Source organism: Azolla caroliniana, unplaced genomic scaffold (genome assembly GCF_043228905.1).
Source record: "Azolla caroliniana isolate FFs.n. ecotype wild unplaced genomic scaffold, voAzoCaro1.0.p SCAF_3, whole genome shotgun sequence".
Classification (NCBI taxonomy): domain Eukaryota; kingdom Viridiplantae; phylum Streptophyta; class Polypodiopsida; order Salviniales; family Salviniaceae; genus Azolla; species Azolla caroliniana.
The window spans coordinates 22544136-22568302 of record NW_028230438.1 but is presented as its reverse complement, the minus strand read 5'-3'; the positions used below and the strand labels follow the sequence as shown (position 1 = coordinate 22568302).

Below are 24167 nucleotides of genomic sequence, written 5' to 3'. Positions count from 1 at the left end.
GCACTATATTGTGATGCATATTTTAAGTATTTCTCAATTCATGGATTGTAAAGTAAATTGAAGGATAGATTGTAATTTGTATCCCAAAATATTGTAATGGAAAATTATAAAATCATCAAATGGAATGCAAATTTCAACTATTGATCAACATCAAGTTGCTCTTACATGTATGTACTCATATCTAGTTCGTTTTTTGTTTCTGATTTATATATGTGAAACCGAAGGATTTTAGCTTTAAAGATTCATGAGAAAATTCAGTAGGCACGATGTATATGGATCAACCAAATGCAATCAATAATGAGATATATATACATACATCAGCAAAATTACTTTTTCCTTTCGTACAAAAGATACATAGATGAAAGATTGTGTGTATATATACATTACACCCACATAAAAAGATATTTATCCTCTAAGAGAAAAGAAAAGAACCTAATTTTTAAGACTCGTTTGGCTCTTACCTTTTAATCTCAAATGTAAGGGAGTGTTATTTCACGTGATGGAGCCCACCCAAATTTACGAACTTGTGCAATCAATTATCAGTGATCACATGGATTGTTAGGTAGGGTTCATCTCTACAAAAGTGTATTTGTGTTATATGTTCGTATGAAGTAGACCCCCGTACAAAAGTATGTTAGGCAAACATGGCTTGCATGTAAATTGCCTAGAACATTTTGTACCAATCCTCAGACCTTGTGAACTATTGCCCATGAGTAAGTTTTGAGAAAGCAAATATAATTACGTATGCCACGCCTTAGTTGAAATCGTAACACAATTGTTGCTCGTGCGTGATCATTTGATAGTAATCAATTATCACATGGAGTGCTAGGCAGTATTCAATTTGGCAAAGTGCATTTGTGTATGTATGTTGAAATGAAGTGAACCATAGCAAAAAAGGTATGCTACGCAAACCTTGCTTACATGCAAATTGCCTCACCTCATAAAGTTTGGGCTATAGGGAAAGTTTTGAGAAACCAAATCAAAGTATTTGTGTCACTTATTGGTTGAAATTGTGACATAATAGCTGCCATTGTGTAAACATAAAGAAAATAAACCAAGACACCATGGGAGAGATGGAAATTTTTTGGAAGTTTTTGTACTATCATAAAGAATACATGTTAACATTTATCCATCAACAATATAAATGAGCTTGAATTGGTGCCACATCAACAACCGAATGAATGTGAGCCTTATCATATAATGAGAACAACCCATTTAAGGCATCTTGGGATTGTGGTAGGTGTTTCGTGAAATATGCTAGAGTAGAGTGGCATATTGATAACCTTTATATACATTTCACCTAATTGAAGACTTTATTTAGCCGCTCTTTGTAAAAAATGAGAGAACATAAATGAAAAACATCTCACAAATGCTTTTTGCAAGATGATCTTCTTCTTAGTAACCAAGAGGTCTCTCAACATGTGTATCTATATATATTTTTATAATCATTGTGGAGTTTCAAAGGTTATATTGCATAGAGAGAGAGAGAGAGAGAGTTTCATGTAGTGATCTTTCACCATCTTACCGTGGTTGATCTCTCTTTTTATGAGAGTCACATGATATGCATAAGTGTTTCTTTTTTCTCAATATTCACATAATCTCTCTATCTCTATCTCTCTCTAAAAGCATTTTTGAAATAAAACGTGAGGATACAAAAATTCCTCGCAATCTCAACTACTCCAATCGTAGTAAGGTTCTTATGGCAAGGTAAACCCTCTATGGTGTTGCAATACTAAATGAATGGCATAACGCCAACTCATGCAGGGACAAGGTGCCCACCAAGCATAGAGCATCACATTAATTTTCCTTTTAGTCTATCTATTGATCTGTTATTCCACAAATTTTTTCAAATATGAAAGATTGTATAGCACAGTAGATTGGCACATTGGACTACGGATCCAAAGGTCGTGGGTTTGAATCCCATCGTAGTCAATTTGAATTATCTTTGGCCAAATTTGGTCTTAGAAGATGTTAATATATATATCTTCTTTTTTTCGTAAATCTATGTTATTAAAACAAGATGATAATACAACCCTTGTTATCTCCATTACTTCATTAGTAGTGATATGGCAAGGTAAACTGTCTGAGGTGTTGTAATACTAGATGACATAACTCTACCTCATCTTGGGACAACATCCCCATACAACATAGTTGTAAAAATTGCCAAATGAACTTACCTTTCATCCTACTAAGTTGTTGTGTTACCCCAATAAGCCCATCAAATAAGAACCCATTTCTAATGGTCCAATTAAACCACGCCCCCAATACCTAAGGTAATCAAACGCAACCTGATATGATGTTGTGGGGTATATAGCATTACCATCATCAATAACAACTCACTTAAAGGTGACCAAATTTGTGATATAATCACCCAAATGGCTTTAGCAAATGGACGTATGATGAACCTATGTCTGGCATTTTCATCAACCAACGAACAAAAAAAACATGTCCCATTCGAAATATGTCTTCGTTTTAAAGTCATTGCCAAAGGCAACCCACCGACCATCGTATGCCAAAGAAATGTTGTTGCCCAAAATGGAAGGTGAGACTACCATCTTGCATCTAAAACTCTACGCCACCACCTTACATGCCGAGTTATGTACCATGTATCCAAAACCTTTTTTGCTAACCAAGCTCTATTTTCACTAACTTATGGTATATATCATTAGTGTGCACTACAAATATCGATTTTCCAATACCAAATGACCAATCTTTACATGGTTCCTCAACCACCAACTCTGGAACCAGGAAAACTAAAGTAGGCAATGCCAATATTGATTGCCAAATATACTCATATCCACATGGTGTATGAAACTTATTTCTGATTGTCCAAAAGGCCATCATTTTCTTACAAGACTCTAATATATCGTCTTCTACAATTACCAAGCCCAACCTTGTCATGTGATTGAACTGTGAATTTAAACTTTCTTTTCCATCCCAATGTAATATCCTTGAAGTTGCCAACACCTCTGTTGCGAAAGAATTACTATATTTTCTGCACTCATGGGGTCTCCAATTAAAAAGTTGCAAACATAGTTGCCAAGAAAGCACTAATTTCTAAAGCATGATAGATTTTGAACATGTAAATGAATGAGTACTATTAACAACATGCCACAAGATTGTGATTTTCATTTTCCCATGGTATATACCAACCTTTTTCACAAAATAACGAATCACTTCTACCCAAGGTTGGGTACCTAGTGACCTATGCACATAGCTTTTAAAAGATTGAATCTTTGAGCCACCATATGATCATCCAAATTTAGTAATAGGTACATATATTATTCTATGATACCCAACTCATACCAAATTTTGACTCTTTCTTCCACAGTGTATATTTAAGTGAACGAGTTAATTGATCACGTGATTCGTTTGACCAAGGTAATAATGGCAAAAAACAAGAAACCATTGGAATCATTGTAGCTTTTACCACATTGAGACTAGTACTAAATGGCCAAGCTTGAGACTTCCAATACATAAACTTGTCTAAAATGGTTCCCGATATCCAATTCAAACTTTAAATCAACACCAATAGGTAACCTATGTTTACTCATTACAGGCTTTCTCTTACCTTTGATACATTTTGGCAAGTGCATTATTCCATCTTACCGTTATATTCTTCTTCTTATAGTGTCCTTTTTTATTTTTTACGTGCTTGGTTTTTATTAGATGTTTGATAATAATTTAGTAAGAGTTACTACTTTATCTTATTAATAATAGTATTCAAACGTAGTGGACAATGCCCCACACAAATGTAACAATGAAATGGGTATCATTTTCATGAAATGTTAACAAACAAACGTGTCAAGGATTTTACGATGTCAATGTTAACAAACAAATATGAAATGACAAATTTGTCAAGGATTTTACGATGTGAAGTTTGTTTGGTGGTAAAATCACTTTTGATTTTATTTTCCAAACCCAAATTTATACACTAAATACGTAGCAAATTTTTATGTAGAACGTCTACTAGCTAGAAAAACATTTTCTTCACTTTTTGGAAGTTTGGCGATTAGACGTTTTCACTTGTTTATTAGCTACCTCCTTTACCTTGACCTCACGTCCTTTTTTTAGAAGACTATTTATTTCCGGTCACTTCCACGTGGAGGGAAAGTTTCTTCTTTAAAAAAGTTGAAGATAATACATTGGTGCATGGAAGGTCTAAAGGTGATGTGTGAGTAAGCCTTATGTACATGGCAGTTGACCCCCAAAGTTTGTAAAAGTAATCCCATAAGCCCTAGCACAAAGCAACACATTAATCAAACAAAAACTTACATTTAGTTATTCTCTCCTCTTCATTGCTTTCCGAAACCTTGTTTGTTTTATCTTTGAGGTTTTTTGGGGGGGTGGGGGGGAGGGTAACGTGAACCCACCCTTCTAACATGTTAGGCGACAAAGCTAGACAAGCGTCTAGGAATTATTCCACTAAAAGTGATTGGTAGTAGTGACTAAAGGCTAAATTTGATAATCTTGTGCATAACATGCATCCACAAGAGTGGCAACGACAATGTTGCTCTAGAATCTGACCTAGCAACAATCAAGATAGCAATCCCACGAGTTATGATGGTCACCGTCAACAAGAAGAAAGAACAAACTACTTGTGTCTATGAAGGTTAGAGAAACATGAAAGAGGGTTCGAGAAACCTTGGGAACATCGCCAAGGAATTATCTCAATGATAGTGATAGTGTGATAGTGTGATGAAGGGTGACAACAATAATGATGCTCTAGAATGTGTTCTAGCAAGACAATCAATATGGCAACCCCACAAGTGATGATAATCATGATGAAATGAATGAAGAAAACTCTTGATCAAAAACATAAAATGGCCAAGATCAAGTCAGTGAAACACACTGTTAAACATAAAAGTCTGAGAAACTGTAAGGTAATCTAGATCTAAGATCACAAACCATAAGTGTGGTGCTCACAAAGCAAGGTAAGCCAACTTGTCTCTTGATCTATGGGGAGACATGTTCATCAATCTAAAAACCATCAAGGTGCAAAACATCTTTGGGTCCTATCAACAAAAATTCCAACACAACAAAATAACATCAAAGTCTAGGGATTTAAATACATTTTAACCATGATATGGAGGTTTTGTGTGAAATCCAAAATGGATGCATGTAGCAAAAGGCTAAAAGTAATGTGAAATTCATGTAATGTTCTAACTATGCATTAGATTTAAAGGGAGAAAGCTCTCACTATTGAGATAGAGAGAATACATATGAAATTAATGCACAAACATCTATACATTAAATTAATGCCAACTTGACGATGGTTTTAAAGAGAGGGGCCATTGTAAATTTGAGTAGCATCTAACTCTTTAGACAATCTCCAATTGTGAAAATCATCACATAGAAGTCACATGCATGATGCAAGATGTAAAGTTGGATGTATCATGAAAGCAACATTATCACTTGTAGTTGGATGGATGTTTACCAAGAATAGATTGCAACATCAAAAGTACAAGATCACTTGGATTTGCAAGTTCAAAAGAGAACGAGAGAAATGGTTTATACTAAACACTCTCCGCAGTGCAAATTGGAAAACAATCAAACAAAGCTCAAGAGTTAGTACTAGTCAAAAAGTAATATCAAAGTTACAAGAGAGTTAATACAAGGCAAGAGCCAAATTCACCTCTTGGGTGACATCTGGCAATGTTCACCAACACTCAAAAATGTTCTCAACCACCGCATGCAAACTTGAAGAAATGCCCAAAGTTTACGCCATCCTCACGTAGAAGTCACATGCATGATGCAAGACGTAATGTTGGATGCTTCTCACATTAGAATCATGAAAGCAACATTATCACTTCTACTTGGATGGATGTTTACCGAGAATAGATTGCAACATCAAAAGTACAAGATCACATGGATTTGCAAGCTCAAAAGAGAACAAGAGAAATGGATTATACTAAGCACTCCACAATGCAAATTGGAAACAGTCAAACAAACCTCAAGAGTTAGTACTCATAAAAAAGTAACATCAAGAGAGTTACGAAAGTGTTAATGCAAGACAAGAGCCAAATTCACTTGTTGGGTGACATCTGGCAATGTTCACCAACACTCAAAAATGTTCTCGACCACCGCAAGCAGACTCAAACAGATACATAAAGTTTACGTCATCCATCCTCACTACGTACATGGGCAAAAATAGAGCAACCACAAGAACAAACTTTAGTCTTTGAAACAAACAGGGCCCCTATACTCTCCAATTCTAAGGTAAAGCTATATTACAATCCATTGCTGAAACCTATGCCTTCCTCAGATAGGCATCAAGTAGAATGAGAACCATACTCACACAAAGATGCTATCTACAACCACAAAATATCATTGTAGTTATTAGTGAATATGGATTTTTAACAACTTTCCTTTACTTCCATGGATGACTGCTATATCCACCTCCTTCACTCAAACCTCACTTGTAATGAATTCCTGTCAAGACATAATCCTTAAAGATACCAACAAAATGAAACAATAATCAACTTGATCCCCAATCATAGTTCTTTCCACAACAATGAATTTCTGTGTGAGAAAGACTAAACGAAACATATGCCGCAGACATAGCATCCCAGTTGGAACAAGCATTGAGATTCAGCTAATAAGGAAATTATACTGAACAATAACTGTACCATATCATATACTCATGTAGAAGTTACAGACACTACAACATAAAAATTCAATAAAGCAAAGTGATTCTCATTATGCTAACAAATCAACCATTACAAGAAAAATCGAAGGGTTCAAAATTGCCATTGTTCTCAACCACTTCAATGAGATCGTGTCAAAACTCAATAAAACTCTAGTTTACTTCTTCTTCTCAGCACCACCAGCAGACCTACAAACGTTCAGTTGATTATCAATTAAAATAGTGTGTATTAAAAACAGGCGAGACTTGCAACAAAACATACAATGCTTAGTAATTTTGTTCTTTACTCAAAAATGATATATAGTAAATCTTTACAGTCATTGCATTATACCCTGCAAGTAATAGACATAAGTGCATATATGCAAATATCCTGGATGATGCATGTATACAATTCATGAATGAAAACTCAAAGAGAAGTATTGGAAATATAACAGAGAACAGACAGCTTTGTATTGATTTGGTACATAATTCTTGTGTATTTTGTAAATCTAAAGGGTTTATAAAGTCTCAAGTCTTGTGAAGGCATCACAAAAAATTGAACCTCCTCTCAACATACTAGCTTCTGGAAATCACAACCAAATTTATATAATGCTCAAACGTGGAAGATGATCTAACGACTTGTAAAACAACTAAAAAAAGTCTATCTTGTCCAGATCAGCATTTAGAGGCCCGACACAGTGATAATGTAGTATATAAGCAGACAAGGATCAGTATGTTAAAAGTAGAAAAAAATATTTTGCTCAAGATGAAATAAAAGTATCCGACTTTGTGCAATTTCTAGTGTCTTTGTGATATTATCTCTTACTGAATTTTATTCCTTCTACATTTAACACTACGCTTTTTTTTTCATGATGGTCTTTCTTATTGTATGTGAACTCATTTTACATGAAAAGCTAACTCTGTTAGAAATGGTCTTGTACCAAGTACATGTTGTACATAAGCAATAAACTCAGCCTGTACTCAAGAAAACGAATGTACATTGGTTAAAGATGTCTAAAGCCAGTTTACCTCAGGTTACGAGGAAGAAAACATCAACACGCAGAATAATAGTTTAGAACTGGATGTGTAAACTCGTCTTAGATAGAAAGTCATAGAAATGAAGAAATATATTTTATGTATTAGATGTGTTAACATCACCTTGGAAGAGAATATTAGTGTAGAGTATTAGATGTGCTTGCCTCACCTAGAAAGGATGAATTAAACAAGAAATCTAACATGCATTAAATCAGGAAATATACAATAGTAGAGAGAGCATTAGATGTGCTGAGCTAATTCAGCAAGAAAAAGAAAAAGTCATGGGTTTTGGGATGCATTAAAACAACAATTGTACAATAAAAAATTGAGAGAAGTAATAGATGCGTTCATCTCATCCAGAAGAGAATAGATAAACCATTTCATGTTCATTAAATCAGGAAATATAAAATACTGGAGAGAAATATTAAATGTGTTTTACCTCATCTTGCGAAGAGCAGAAGACATCTCTTCTCGTTTCTTCTTGGCACGGAGATGTGTTCCTAACCTTCTCTTTGCAACTTTCAGAGCTCTCTTATCCTTCCCAACCTTCAGGAGCTCAGTGATACGCTTCTCATAAGGAGCAAATCCAACAACTTCTCGGATTAGCTTCCTCACAAAAGAGGTCCTCTTCCCAAGTTTCTGCAATACGCAAACATAAATTGATAAAAACAATAGAATTCTTCCAAGAAAATTAGTATAATAGATATCTTTCAAAGGAAAAAACACAATGTGAGGCATCTTTACGGTGACGAATTAACAAAGGCCAGTACATGTGATTTTTAGAATAAGAGATTTTCGTTAAGAGTGAACAAAAGACGGTTTGGGAATGGATATTTCCAGAGAAATAAAAGACAAGGTGACGTATCTTTGAAACATAAATATATCATGACCTATCCTTACATGGCAAATCAGGAAAGCATTGAGAACTGATTTCTGGACAAGCTACGTAGGTGAATGAAAGTTAAAAGAAAGAGTATGGCTTGAGATATCTTACAAACGAAAACAATACATTAACGAGAAAACTTCAAGGGGCTCAAGAGAATAGGACAGCTAGAGAGATCGTAGAGAATCAATGGCAAGCAAGATATCCAATTTCAGGTATCCTTCGAGGGAAAAACAAGCATAGGAGAAACTCTATTGCTTACGGATGAGAAAGAAAGGAGTTGCATTGAGGCTCACCTCAAAAAAAGACAGTTATTCTAATGAGGAAGTTTCAGAATTTGAGAGCCCGTATCGCAAAAATCTACACTTTAATCACGGACAAAATAAAATAAATGAGAAGGAAAGAGAACAAACCAGGCCATTGATGAGCAAAGTCGTGCAGGAATTCCGAAACAGAATCAATACACATTGAATAGAGTTTCAAAGAGAAACGAGAATTTCTGAATAGACGATTCAAATAAATACAGGGAGAGAGAGGAGGAGGAAGAGAAGAAGAAGAAATCGCAAGACACTCTAAGATAGAAAACTGTAATAGATTTACGCAGAGATGAAGCAAAATGAGACTGGATGATGGTTAACTTACCCCTTTGGTTGACGAAGGACGGGCAGGGATCTCACGTTTAGTGACGACATGGCCGCGGTTGAGTCCTGCTGCAATACCACTCTTCGGAGCTTGAGGCGCCATCTCTATCTCTCTCTCTCTCTCTCTCTCTCTCTCTGTCGAACGAGCGATCTCTGCAAAGAAGAAAGATCTGGAGACGAATGGAAGAAGAAGAAGAAGAAGAAGAAAGGGAGCCTGTAGAAACCCTAAAAATATATATATAATTTTGTTTTTTTAAGCCCTTTCAATTTGAAATTTATATAGTAATAATAATTGGTACAATGAATTGGGGGGGGGGGGGGTGGCTTAAGAATGCTCGCTGTTTTATGTTACATATTTTCCTAGAATTGTCCCATGATGGCAGGTCACTTCATATTTCTCCCCGAGACAAGGAATAGAGCACCCATCTATAGTGCCGATCTAACTCATTCCGTATGATGCATTCAAGCAGCATTCACGTCCTACTTGTTGGCTTCCAATATGTCATTCTATGGACCTGGGGTAAAACTACATGTAGGAATCATGGTGTCGGCATCATGAGTTTTCACTTGTGCCTTTTGGGGTCTTCACGAACTATTGTGCTTGATCGATCGACTATGCTTATGACACTTGATGGCTATAGTCTGACCAAAGATAGCCATAATTGGCATATTCGTGTTGATGATGTACATTGTGAATAGGGAAGCATTCTTGAGTAAGAAAATGATGTGATGGATGTTGACTCCACGAGAGTTTGCACTCCTCCATCCAATGCAACCACGAACAAGGAGAAATGTTCGACCTTAGCTTTCTTTGGCCCCTAGCGCTCCTCCTCCTACTACGAAGCATTTAATCCAAACTTTGCTTCGTGTTGTGGGCCAAGGAGCCAAGTTATTGGCAGGAAAGCAACAAACGTCGTGAATGAATGCTGGCGAAAGTCGCAACAATACAGAAACGATGGGTGTGAAATTGTAAAAATACATATACATACGTATATATGTACGCATGTACATTTATACATACGTACATACATTTATACATGGTACATACATTCATAGATACATACATCATACATGATACACACACATACACATACATACATACATGGTACATACATTCATAGATACATACATCATACATGATACACACACATACACATACATACATGATTACTTCGAAGCATGCCTTCCCATTATAAATAATTAAAAACACCAAACGGGAAGAAGGTTCATGCCCCATAGCCAAATTAGGAGACGAAAAGAAGAAGGAGAAGGAGAAGGAGACGACGACGACGACTACAAAGACGAAGCAGCTCCTTCACGCCATAGCCAAATCACTGGAAGAGCAGCTGCATGTCCATGCCGTAGCCAACAGAAGAAGAGGAAGCAGGAGAAAAAAGAAGGGAGGAAGCTCCACACCATAGCTGCAGGAGAAGGAGAAGTAAGTGAATGCAGCATCTAAGCAGAAGTTGAAAAGCCCTCTGATGCAGAAAAAAAGGATATTTGATCTCTGAGTCTCACAGCATTGCCATAGGTATGGCCACTATGGTTACAGAATGCATTTCACAGGGCCACAGAGAACTACATGGAAAAGGAGGAGGAGTTGGAGTTGCAGTTGGAGTTGAAGAAGAAGGCGTTGAACTCGCTGTCTGCATTCCCATCGATGGATCAGATCCCCTCTTTCTCAGGTAAACCATTCTCCATCTTTCTTTTTTCTATTCGACGATTTCCTTCCATGTTCTGTGATGAGAAGGTTCGCTCTTGCTCTTGCACATCTTTCTGTTTTTTTTTCCTTCTGACAAATGATTGATATCCGCTCTCTTTCTCTTTTTGTCTATATTTTTTCTTTCATTTCCGGCTGTATTTGTGGATACGTTTTTTTATCTGTCTTTCCCTTTCCCCTATTCTCCAATGGAGAAGGGTCGTTCTTTCTTTGATTGTGTTTTCCTTCTTTTTTACCAGTACCCCGCCGTTTCTCATTTTCTGTGTTTTATTTTCCGATGGAAAAATGATCATTGTTTCTCTGTATGACATCGTAGATTTCTCGTTTTCCTTTGCATTCTCTATGAGAAAGGAGCATGCCTTGTCCTCTATGTTATTCCTATACAGTTTTTATATGGCAAATGATTGTGTTTCTTTCTGAACTTAAACTTTCCTTTCGTTTCCTATGGCAAAGGATTATTCATTCATTCTCTTCCATTTGTTTTCCTTCCATTTCAATATGATGAACTGTCTTCTCCTCCTCCTTCTCTCTCTCTCTCCGCCTTTGCGTTATCCACATTTGCATTCCTTAAATTTTGCTTTGCCAATGGATACTCCACCTGATCTCCTTCTTCACTTTTCACTGTCTCTTGTTTGTTTAATCGACTCAGATCATTCCGGAAGAAGACAGGAGGTTCATCACCAGATATGGATCTCCCTGAAGAAAACACTACTTTGCAGAAAGTGAAGCTAGAAATGAATAGATATAGTGACAGGATCATTGAAGAAGACAAAGAAGAGGATTTAGCTAGGGATGAAGACGATAATCATTTCACCATGTTTCCTCCTTCACTGACGAAGTTCAATCTGGACGAGTCTCAAACCTTACATCTAGACGCTTCTTTTGGCAATCATACTTTGCCACAACCAGTAAGTCTGTCTGAAACACTAGAAATCACTCTCGATATTGGAAGCCACGAAGATATTTCACTGGTAAAGACTCCATTTGGCAATGCTGCTGATGTTAACTACGGTGTTTTATCAGAGAAGAATAATGCATTTTGTCTTTCTCCTTCATCATCATTATTATCACCTTCTAATAGTTCTTCTACTATCAGTGACCTATTTGTTCTGATTAATGGTGAAGAAAGCTCTGGTTTTGATCCAGAACAACGCAGTAAACCTCGGTTTAGACTAGTGACAGAATTATATGGAAGTGAACATGAAGTTACTGGTTCTAAGAATCGTCCTCCCAAACGCCATAGCTGTAAACAGCGAGGTTGAAGAGGGACAACTTTATATAAAAAGATACATTTGCTCCATAGAGAAATTTGATCATTTGTTATAACTGTGTAACTTGAAAGACTTGAAAAGAAAGGTATTCTTTTACGAAAAGCGATGGAATGAGGATAGAGGAAGATATTCTTGATCAGTCGCAATCAATTTTATCATGAAGAGGTGAGAGGATCAGAGATATTTTATTAGAGGAAATAGAAAGAGGTGAGAGGTTTATCAGTTGTCATAGCATTGTAAACCGAAAGAGATGAGCTGGAGAGTTTTTTTTTATCAGAAGCCATAGAAAGAGGTAAGAAATTTTCATCAGTTGTGATAGCTGTGTAAGCTAAAAGAGATCTTTTATAAGAACCTATAGAAAGAGGCGAAAGATTCTTAACAATTGCAATGCCATAGCTGAATGAGATGGAAAGGTAAAATCTTGTTTCATTAGTGAGTGAAAGAGATGTGAAAGACATTTTAATGTGCCATAGCAGTAAGAAGGAAGAGATGAAAACAAATTTACTACTATTGTTATCAGAGGATGGAAAAATACCAAAACAAGAGGTAGGAAGAGACAAAAGCTGCAATACCAAGAGATGTGATACAGATATATTTGAATTAAGTTGCCATAGAGAGTTGTTTTTGTAATCAGTTGCCATACCTGGGAGATGGAAGTGTTGAGATACTGATGAGGTGAGATGCAATATTTTGGTTTCTTTATCAGGTGCCATAGCTCTTAACCAGAAAGAGACGCGAAAGAGGAAATTTGCAGGAAATGGAGAGCATTTTGTGAAGGAGATATCTCCATTATTGCTTTATAAGGTTTGTCTTGGGTAGAATGCTTTACATGTAAATGAAATCGATGGTATATACGTACTTCATTTTTTTTGCTATGTTTTTGGATGATTATAAAGAAAACACATTAGATTGTTTTAGAATTTCTGTGTTATTTTGACGTTATTATTAAGGAAATACATCTGAATTTTTTGAATTGTTGTGTTATCTTGATGATGATTGTGAAGGAAACACATTAAATTGTTTTCAAATTGCTGTTTTTTTCTATGATGATTTTGAAGGAGAATGTATTAAACCATTTTTGAGTTGCTGCTATGTTTTGATGATGGGTTTGAAGGGAACTCTATTGTATCAATTTTGTATTGCTGTGTCTTTTATGATGATTAGTGCATCAAACTGTTTCCAATCTGCTTTGGTTTTGTATTATGATTGGAAGTTAAACACGTTGATATGTTTTCAGGTTTCTGTGTTTTGTAAATGAAATGTATCAAATTCATAACCTCGGGAAGGTCTTTACGATTGTTTTTAAAGGAGTTGCATCCATTATAGCTTGAATGTTAACTGTTTGGATAAATCAGGAGGATCCATCAATACTCTAAATGGCATATATGCATCCATGGGAGCACTTGCAGACACGCACGCGCACATTCTCTCTCTCTCTCTCTCTCTCTCTCTCTCTCTCTCTCTCTCTCTCTCTCTCTCTCTCTACATGTAGTTTGACCTTCTCTATTAACTTGGTTGCCATTCTTACAGGTAAGATATTACTCACACATTTGCACGGTCTGTCTCACTATCTGTAATCTCTCAATTAAAACAGTTCAGACAGGGAGTGTGGGATGTTCATTGTGCCTGCTAGATACCACACTTTTGTTGATGCCACCCTTCGCCTACTAGGGAATATGTTGAAGTGTTGTGAAATTGTTGGATGATGGATGGATTACACAGGAGATGTGTTGAAACACTTATCTTTTGCAAAAGATGTTTCGATAGCTTTTCACATGCCTTGCTCAACAATTGCAATTGAAGGATATAACATTTCATATCATGAAATTGAATGCTTTGACAAATATCCATCCTATTAGAATGTGCATGCCATCATGCTCTGCTCTTGTTTATTTGAAGCACATTGTTGGTTGCAATTGTGGTTCTCAAGAACCTTCAATTATTGTTAGTTCAAGGTAAGAAAATGAATGTTAACTTTGCAGCAGTAATATGTTTCTATGTGCCATTTGTCACAACTTATAGCTCTGGTTTTAATGTAAATAGTGCAACAAATTATAGTTAAAGAGTTATAACTATTAATGTAGAAAGCTTGCATACTGTTGGCTAGCCAATGCCATTCCCCTCATAGATTGAAATATTGACACTAGTAGTAAAGGCATAGGTAAGGCCATATATTACATGTTTGTTAGGTCGATGTCTTGTGGTGCAAATTGATGTTTCATATTACTAGAATTGTCTTTACATGTACCAAGTTTATGCAAAAAAACACTATGAGAAAAGAGGAGAATACTCTCAATATATGGTATGAGTTGAAAACCCCAAAAAGAGTTGCCACAAAAGAATATTGGGATATGTGTGAGAGATCTATCCCATTAAATGACTCTTTAAAGGGCATGGAGCCATCAAGAAACTAATGGTAAGATGATAAATGGAAGTAGTTTAAGAGCATATACTAAGGAGGTTTTGTCATGTTGTATTCAAACATCCCACAATCTTCCAAACTACATTGCCAAATAGGTGAAGAATAAAATTTAAACTACAAGAAGGGATCCATGGGGCATGATTGTAAAGATGAACCTTAACTTATCCAACAATCACGTGGTATTGTATGACGTCAAACATAAATGTCAACTTTGTACAACTTCTTATAACAATCTTAGGATGATGCCAATCCAAATTTATCATCAATAGAAAGTGACCTATCTATAGCTCATCATGACAACTTATTGAGCATTGTATGTACTTCGAGCTGTTTAGCTAGCTCTCACCTTGTTAAAATTTGATTGTTGCCGTGGAATTCCCTCAATGCCCTATAATAATGAATCATCAATGGTACCTTGACGATTATTTGCTCATTTAGAGTATCCTAATACACATTCCTTGTACTCTTGCCACCATTAGTTGGCATGGTTCAGTGCCCGTCATCCTATTACAACTAACATCATTCTATAGTTGATGGTGCAATGTGATTTAAAACTCCAACAACTAAAGTGACATCAATTTATATTTTATGGTAAGTTGATATCAATGGTTTGAGTTTTGATGTGGCACATTCCTCACGATCCTCGATGATAGTAACTAGACTGTGGTCAAACTACTCTAGACCAAGAAAGGTATTGGTTAACATCATTGGTGAGATGAGATGTGTGGAATGGCCCTCTCTCACACACTTCCTCCACTTTGCTATGTGGAAGACCTTATTTAATTAGAGTGTTAATATCATTATTTGTTTATAAGAACCACTAAAACATAGAGATGGCTAATAGTATAAATGAGTAGAGTTATACGTAGATGATGAAATCCATAATTTATTCCCAAACATCCACTCAACTTTACACATTCTTGAAAATGCTAATGCCCAAAATATGAAAATCTTGCTTATGAGTAATTACCATACTTTTAAAGCATCAAATTCCAAAATGTGAAAGGAATGTGCTTTAATCAACAATGGGAAGAGAAGATGCTTTAATCAACAATGGGAAGAGAAGAAAATCTCGAAGTAGTAAGCTATGAAAATCTCGAAGTGGCATTTTCCGACAAATTTGGCAAACAAAGACCATAATTTTGATAGAAAATTGTAAGTTGTGGCCCGTGGGAATACCGAATAAAATCTCCCATAGGGGTAGATTTGTAATTATTCAAAACCCACAAAAACAAAATAAAACCAAAGAGCACAGGTAAAGAGAGGGTTTTAGAGAGGAAGAAAAAGAAGAACTAAGCAGTCAAGGAAACATGGCGATGGCTGCGATCTTTCGCTCTGCAGCGAAAAAGAAGAAATGTCTTCAAGTCATGTCTTCTTGTTCTCTCATGAGGGAGGAGAAGAAGCATCTCCATGTCCATACGACACAAACGTTTGCTTCTTCTTCCATTCTTTTCTCCAAAATCAACAGCTCTTTCGGTCTACCCCCTTCCTCTTCTTCCCCCACAACCCACGAGCTCAAAGTAAACCAGTTCCTTCGCAAAGGTACTTACATTCTTTCTTTCTTTGATTTTTATTTATATTCTCAAAAAACCAAAATTTTTGATATTATTATTTTTCAACGTAAAATATTAAGTAAAATAAATCAACTTAGTTATTTTCAGTATTTTTTCTTCTGATGAGGAATTCGTTTTACGTGAAGTTTAACTTTCCCTGAGGATTAAGCGTTGCGTGCACACACCCACATATTTGTGAACATACATCCTTGTGAGATCATTTTCTGGTTATTTTCTGCTTTTTATGATGAATGAGTGCTAATAGGATTTTGGGTTCTTGCCTGTTGTGTCAAAACACTTTATTCTTTTGATTTATTTTCTCATTCTGTTTGCAGTTCTAGTGACGAATTAATGTAGATGCTGGTTTTCATGTTGCATCTTTTGAGATTCCATTACTGCATGTAATATCTCTTTTCCCATTTAAAAATTTACATTGATTTGATTTCATTAAGTCCTTTGATGTCATAGAAAGCTCATAGAAAGCTTAGCTTCTTGTCGTTTTCTAAGAAAGGCATTATATTCTTCATTTTATAGAGATAACCTTATTGGTCATAGTAAGGCACAATGTTTAGAGCCTCATTCACTAAAACTCTGTTCACGTTTTTGAACTTGTTGGGAGGAAGTACATATATAAGGGAAACAAATCTGATAGAGTAAATTCCTGTAGGTTTGTGATACTTTTTCATAAATTCCTATTCTATTAATTACCAAAAGAAAATCTTGATTGATTAGCACATTAAAATATCCTGAACGCCTGCAATAAGGCATAGAAGTAATAGATATTTAATTTTACAGACATTTTTGAGAAACATGAATAATATCATGAACGTCAAGGCCATGATGGCCCACAAGAGGTTTGTGAGAATCTCTTAGGAGCCACAAGGCGGTATATAAATCTTCAAAATGATGTCCCTTCAACTGTCACACATTATTCATTGTCTATTGTTCAAGTATTCTGTTAATGAACATTCATATAGTTCTTTGTATCGGACAACCACCTTGATTATAGCTTTCACATTAATTCTTAGTAATAGCATTCTATGCTCTTAATGACTATGGAAAACATTAGCTTTACATGCACATCTCGTATGAATGATCTAATAATGGAGAATGGCATGTACATCTTCATCTACTAGTGCTTTGGTTGAAAGTTAAGAATATTTGTAAATGATTATTATCAGTAATAGTATCTTGAATTTCAAAGGTCAATTTGTTTTATAAGTGGAAAATCCCCTGCTCAATACTGCATATTGCACACATGATATATTGAAAGCTTGTAGCTTCACAACATAGATGATTAAAGGGTATAAATAGCTTGATTGTGGAGCCTGGGCAAGAGTGGGAAGGAATGCAAGTAAAGGGTGAAATGAGGGTGGAAAACACAAAAAGAAGAAAACAAAAACTTGGGCATTTTTGAGAGGAATCAGAAAATTATCAATGTGAGTTTGTGGAGGTTCCCAGAAGGATCAAGCGACTAAATCAAAAGTGATTTGGAATGGAGTGATTGTTTGTGCATGAAATTCGTCAAGGATATAATAATATATATGCGTGTTATATATTGCATACAAGATATATAGAGACCTTGTAACTTCAAAATAGCTATTTATATATCAGAATTGAAAGTTGACTCTAGTACAACATACCTCCATTTTATTGGACAAGAGTGGGGAGGGGAAAGGAATGTAAATAGAAGGTACGATTTGGGTGGGCTTTTTGAGAGGAATCAGAAAAATTCAGTCAATGTGAGTTTGCGGAAAGGTTTCCAGAAGGATCAGTGACTGAGTCAAATTTGATTCGCAATGATGATTGTTTGCGTGCAAACATTTGCAAAAGAGAAAACAGAATGAGGATTTCTATTCATTTACTTGTGGGTTTAGCTTAGAAGATAAGTATTATTACTTACAAGTTAATTTTAACTGAGAACTTAGAGGATTTATCTGAGAAATTCTGGAAACACTTGTTTCTTTACCAACCATGAAAACATGTTTCTGTTACCAAGAGTTGTTGTTTGTTTTCTTCTTTTCTACTATTATTTGATAGCTATTTCATTCATAGTTTTTTGCTTGCTACCTTGGAACTCTTGAAATATGGCTAGAAGACATTGCATGGCATGCGTGAAATTGTTGAGGGCCAATGTTTGCTAGAACTTAGGAGCCAATGCTGGCAGACCCCAGGATTGGCATCGGTGCAATCAAGTTAGCATTGTTTTGCCTAACACAAGTTTAGGTTAGGCTCTGCATAATTTGCTTAAAAGTTTAAAGTGAGTGAGCTATTAGCAATGGCCCCGGTTTCGGCTCAAACTGAACCGAACCGAAAAACCATGGCTTAACGGTTTATAGGTTCAAAGATAACTAAACAATTTGGTTTGGTTTCAAATGTTACTAATCGGTTTCGGTTCGGTTTTGAATTGACCGGTTTTGCGGTTTTGCGGCTTATCGGTTTCTGTTTGTGTGGTTCGGTTTAAAGGTTTAAAGGTTTATAGGTTTATAGGTTAAAAAATACTCATAAATATTTTCTATAAGCTATAACTTTCAACTTTTAATTTTAAACTCTTGTTTTGATTTATTAAATTTTATATGTATTATATGTAGAGTCTCTTTTTCATTTATGATGATCAATTATGATAAGTATGATGATCAAATTTATGATTAGTATGATGATCAAATTTATGATTAGTATGATGATCAAATTTATGATTAGTATGATGACCAAAATTATGATAAGTATGATGACAAATTTTGTAATAAGTATGATGACAAAATTTATGATGAGTATGATGAATAAATTTATGATGATTTTCTCACACAAATTTATAATAAGTATAATGATTAATATCAATAAAAAATGGTTTGGTTTGGTTTGGTTTTGATTTATGATAAACTAGTTTGGTTTGGTTTTAAATTTTTCGTAAACGGTTTGGCTCTAAACAGTTCGGTTTAAATTGCTTCATAAATTTTAAAACAGTTTGGTTCGGTTTTTTTTATTAATAAATGGTTTGGTTTGGTTTGAAGGCCAAGAAACCGAACCGAACCGAAACCGAATCGGGCCCATTGTTACGAGCTATGGTTATTTTTTGGGAAGGCAACACTTGACTACATGAATTTCAAACTGACCTCTTTCAAAATTGACCTCAAAATTTTTATCTTTGGTGGTGAATGGAGAGTCATTTAGAGTGATTTAATCATCTAGTCTCATAGAACATAGTGTTAACTCTTTTGGCTCAAAATCAATCCAGTTTCATCATTTGAAATTAAGACTTAATAAGCCCAAAATTTAAGGAAGTGTATCTTTGGTGAAGAAAATTTAGCTAATCTGATCATTCAATAGCCGTTTTACCGCTTTTGGGAAGTTCCACAGGTTCTGGCAACTTTGTTTAGTATGCAGGTTAAAACATCACGGAGAGGGGTCACTTGTATTGTCTTAAGATGGAACCACACCAAATAATGAAGGGACCCTTAAGAGCATCATTTGTCTAATGGTGTAGCTTGAATTCCTGTACTACTACTTTGTTAGATTTTCCTATCACCAAAGAATGGATGACACTGACCCCACTTTGTATAGGCAGATGCCTGATATTATATAGTTTTTATGGTGAACATATTACCAAAGCTGTTTGTGTTGCTTGAGCATTTAAGCAGGATCAATTTGATCCTGGGAAGACACTGACTTCATTTCTTGTGTTGGATTATTGGAAGGAAAGACGACAAATTCATATATGATATGTGAATATTGGCAGTTGCAAGCCTGACATTTTGACTCCACATTGGTCTGCAATGCATGATTTGGATGCAGTGTACCTTGACATTTTCTGGGATTGGCAATCAATGCTATGTCAAAATTGAGCGTGCTATGTTTTTTAATGTGGACTGTGAAACATAATGTATGAGAGTCGTAATGTATTTTATTAAATCTTCTATGTGCTTTGATAGATCTTTAAACATCATGTATGATTGTACTTTAGACTGATAAACCTGTCTAAAATTGTGTAAAAGAAATAAGCACCTGTTCTTCCTCGCAGTTTTATACATGACCTCTTACATTTAGTGTAAATTAAAGCAGGATTGATACCTTTTGTAGAAAGAATGGAAATTAATTGGGAGAAAGGGATCCTCTGTGATTTGTTTTGGTTAAGCTCAAGTCAATGTAATGAACTTTTAGAAACACTGTACTAGATACTGAAATTCTCATTATTTAAATAAAAAGATTGAATCTACTGCTAAATCTTTGTTTTAATGTAAATTAATCCATAAACCATTCCCAAATTAATTGGTAAAATAGGCAATTTATCCATTTGTTATTTGCGTACAATATCTTGTTTGGTTTGTAAATTTCTTCAGCTCTTAAGTAGATAAATACTTAAGTTTAGAACTTGTTATTTGGTGGTTTCGTCCTAAGATTGATTGGTAAAGAAGAAGTGATTAACCCTATTTAATAAGCATCCTCTTTTCCTTTTGCTACTGTATTCAGAAATTTCTTTTGCATGTTTATATGCCGTTATAAACCCGAAATCTAATCCTTTTTATGGTTAATACATTATTTTAGTTTGAAGTTCGTACAAGGATACTCTGAATTCCAAACCATTGAATTACAAATCAAAACGTTTACTGATATTTTTAGGTCCAATCATGGACTTATCAGCACTGAATTCTGCTGGATTGAGCTTGGAAATGTACCAGAGAATGGTATTTATAAAGGCTGAATAAAATATGCTCCTTTTCTTTATTGTAAGAACTCGTTAGAATTTTTTATCTGATTATTCCTACATACAAGTTTCGGAGTATTTCTACGATGAGTGCTCCAACGCTTAGCCCACCTCTCAGTGATGGAAAAGATCAGCCAGTTCCTTCTCCTTTAACAATGGTGCCGATGCCAAGTGATTCTGCAAAGACAACTCCTACCACAGAACCAGTGAAAAGGGCAGTTCAAGCAGTGTTGAAGAAGATAAAAGAGGTAAAATCTACTTCAGTCATTGAGAAGAAAATTTCAGTTATTTAAATTGAAAATAATTCATGTTTTTGTTCATAATCATGTTCCTCCTCAAACACCTCTTTTTGTCAAAATTTGTCTTGGGAGACACTTTTGTGGTGCATTACAGAGTTTTTGTTTTGGGATTTCCCAAGTACAAAGTAGATTTCATTAAATAAAAGCAAAGTATAATGCGTATCTCTGTATACATGATAGAGATGTTGTCCACTCTTTTAATAAAAATGTGTTTTTAGGGAATTCTTTAACCTGCTGTAAAAACATTTAATATGTACAGAGTCCAAAGAAGGTGAATTTGGTTGCTTCTCTTGTTCGCGGCATGCGAGTCGAGGATGCCCTTGCCCAATTAGCAGTGCTTCAAAAGAGGGCTGCTAGAACAGTGAAGAGGGTATCTACTCTCTTTTATCGCATATGTTAAAAAAGAGAATTTTCTTCTAAAAAGGGATCTCTTAAATATTTTAAAAACTATCAGTTTTCTTAAATTTTTGATAGGTAATATCCTTAATCAATTCAACATTTTGTCTTAGAAAGGAAACACTAAATATACACTATAAAAAGAAATTTCATTAGGAAAATTTTGGACTGAAAATGGGGGTTTGTAAGAAACCGCCATGTCATTGATGTACTTATCCTATAACAATTCAATATTTTGTCTTAGAGAGGAAACACTAAATATACACTATAAAAAGAAATTTCACTAGGAAAATTTTATACTAAAAATGGGAATTTGTTAGAAATGCCATGCCATTGATGTACTTATCCTTAATCAATTCAACATTTTGTCCTAGAGATCAAACACTAAATATACACTGTATAATGAAATTTTATTAGGAAAATTTTGGACTGACAATGGGAATTTGTAAGAAATGCCATGTCATTGATTTACTTCTGCAAAGGGTGTGGCCAAATATGATGTATTTAGGTGTTACCAAAACCTTATAAAATGACATATCATTGTAAAGATTTTAATAAAACTATTCCAGAACACCATGGATAGCTTACTTGGAATTTTTAGCATGGAGTTATGTTATTCTCTCATAAAGCAACCCCCCAAAAACCCCAACAGCGAAGCCTCTTTCTTACTGTTTGAGAGTTAACATATTGAGAATATTTGAAATGCTTGGCAAGATTGAGTCCAAATTTTTTCCTTCTGTTCTCTCTGTTTTATAAGGAACAACATTGTTACAATAATAATGCCAGGTTGTTTCAAATGCTCGTGCAAATGCGACACACAATCATGGGTTGAATGGGGATCGATTATATGTTGGTATGTGATGTTTCATGACCTTTGGTACTTTTCAAAGTGGACTTGTTGCTAGTTAACTCATATTTCTACATATTATGAGAATGATATATGTTATGAGCATTTCATTATTATGAGTTTTATCTACACAATGTGGCATTGGGGATAAATATATGTATTCTAAACTTCCTCACAGGGTTCCATGGAACAAAGATCCATAATTTTTAAAATTGATGTGAATGGATCTTTGGACAATATAAAAATACCCATGGTAGTCAGTGACCACTTCAAGCAGCCTTCAGTTTAAGGATAATAGTCTCATATAAGTAAATTGATACAACAAGATTGTATGTTGACTTAGCAAATGAATGCATTTAGATGCTCAGGATTACCTCAGGGTGGGATGGGGGATTCAGCAAGCCCCCATCCTGAAGTGCTTGCCTACTTTACTGTCTGGACAGGTACAACCCTTCAAGCAAGCAGTGACCGTAGGAAAAAGACTGGTCAACTCTTCGCAGCTGCTGCTTTCAGGCATGACTTACGTGGAGTTTTTACACCACCCTCTACGGCCCACATTCACTAATGACAACTGACCTGGAAACTTAGTACAAGTCCTTACAGTACTCAGTATTGTAGCCCGTAATTGTGAACTGATGACTGGTTGAAATAGGTTCATGGCTGAAGACGCAGTTTTGGATGGCATGTGAATTCTAGATTGCTTCATTAAATTATATGAAATTACATTATATAGGGTTATTAGATTATAGTGTAATTAAAGGAAATCTCAATTAAGCTTCATGCAATTAGATTAGATGTCTTGATTGGACTCAACACCTGACGTACCACAGGTGATGTTAAATTTCTGGAAATACCAAGGGTATAGATCATATTTGTGGAAATGCCGAAGATAGCACTTGGTATGGAAATACTAAGGGTATAGATGATATATGTATAAAAATGACTAGTATATATATATGCTTTTGGGGGGAAGGACAGTATTTATACCAAAGTACTTGATATGGAAATACTAAGGGTATAGATGATATATGTATAAAAATGACAAGTATGTATATATGCTTTTGGGGGAAGGACAGTATTTATACCAAAGTTTTAAATATATTCATTTGGCAAAATTGTACATGTGAACTTTGTTTTTTCATGAAGCCGAAGCATTTGTTGGCAAAGGAAAATATTTGAAGAGGATATCAATGCATGCGAAAGGTAGGTCAGGAATTATGCATCATCCGAGCTGTCGGCTTACTGTAGTTGTGAAAGAACTCAACGAGGACCAGGAAACTCAGATCACTAAATATCAATCTATGACTTTCCGAGAGCGTTCCAAAGTCAAAAGTAAGCTATTCCCACATAAATTGATCGAAGTTACTCCTCAGTGGAGTCGAAGATCAAAGGAGTCTTCTTCAGGCACTCTTGACGCATAATCATTTATTTGTACACATATATCTCCAACAAGTTCTGTATTGATGTCTGTTATGATTCATATGTCTCTTGTAAGTTTCCTTTACATTGGAACTTCTAGTTGTTTACTTGTTGAAGCATAAAATCTTGGTAGTTTTATTGTTTACACATTGGATAAAGTGTGTGCCAATAAGGTGTTTGAGTAAGTTAGAAAATGCCAAAGTTTAATTGAGGATGAGACGCGTTTCTCTGAATAAAAAGAGAAAACTGCTGTAAATGTCTTGTCTTTTTATACTCAGTTTTTTTAACAATGCCTCTCTAAAGAGACAGCCTATTTGAAACAAAAAATTCAAACTTCTTTGATGCACGTGTTTT

General features: G+C 35.2%; 3 protein-coding genes across 3 annotated transcripts; 2 read left to right on the top strand and 1 right to left on the bottom strand.

Moving 5' to 3' along the window:
* Positions 1-6675: 6675 nt before the first annotated feature.
* LOC147866651 (large ribosomal subunit protein eL36z-like) lies at positions 6676-9357 on the bottom strand. Its single transcript, XM_087317104.1, has 3 exons — positions 9186-9357; positions 8100-8299; positions 6676-6835 (listed from the first exon to the last, which is right to left on the bottom strand). Exons 1-3 carry the CDS (start codon positions 9285-9287, stop codon positions 6805-6807), a joined length of 333 nt encoding a protein of 110 aa, XP_087173230.1. The 5' UTR covers positions 9288-9357; the 3' UTR covers positions 6676-6804.
* Positions 9358-10414: 1057 nt separating this feature from the next.
* On the top strand, positions 10415-12609 carry LOC147866650 (uncharacterized). The gene is made up of 2 exons (XM_087317103.1): positions 10415-10869; positions 11554-12609. Exons 1-2 carry the CDS (start codon positions 10718-10720, stop codon positions 12164-12166), a joined length of 765 nt encoding a protein of 254 aa, XP_087173229.1. The 5' UTR covers positions 10415-10717; the 3' UTR covers positions 12167-12609.
* A 3239-nt stretch (positions 12610-15848) lies between these two features.
* On the top strand, positions 15849-23946 carry LOC147866649 (uncharacterized). Its single transcript, XM_087317102.1, has 6 exons — positions 15849-16139; positions 20768-20832; positions 20921-21100; positions 21411-21521; positions 22334-22400; positions 23541-23946. Exons 1-6 carry the CDS (start codon positions 15908-15910, stop codon positions 23813-23815), a joined length of 930 nt encoding a protein of 309 aa, XP_087173228.1. The 5' UTR covers positions 15849-15907; the 3' UTR covers positions 23816-23946.
* The last annotated feature ends 221 nt before the right edge of the window (positions 23947-24167 follow it).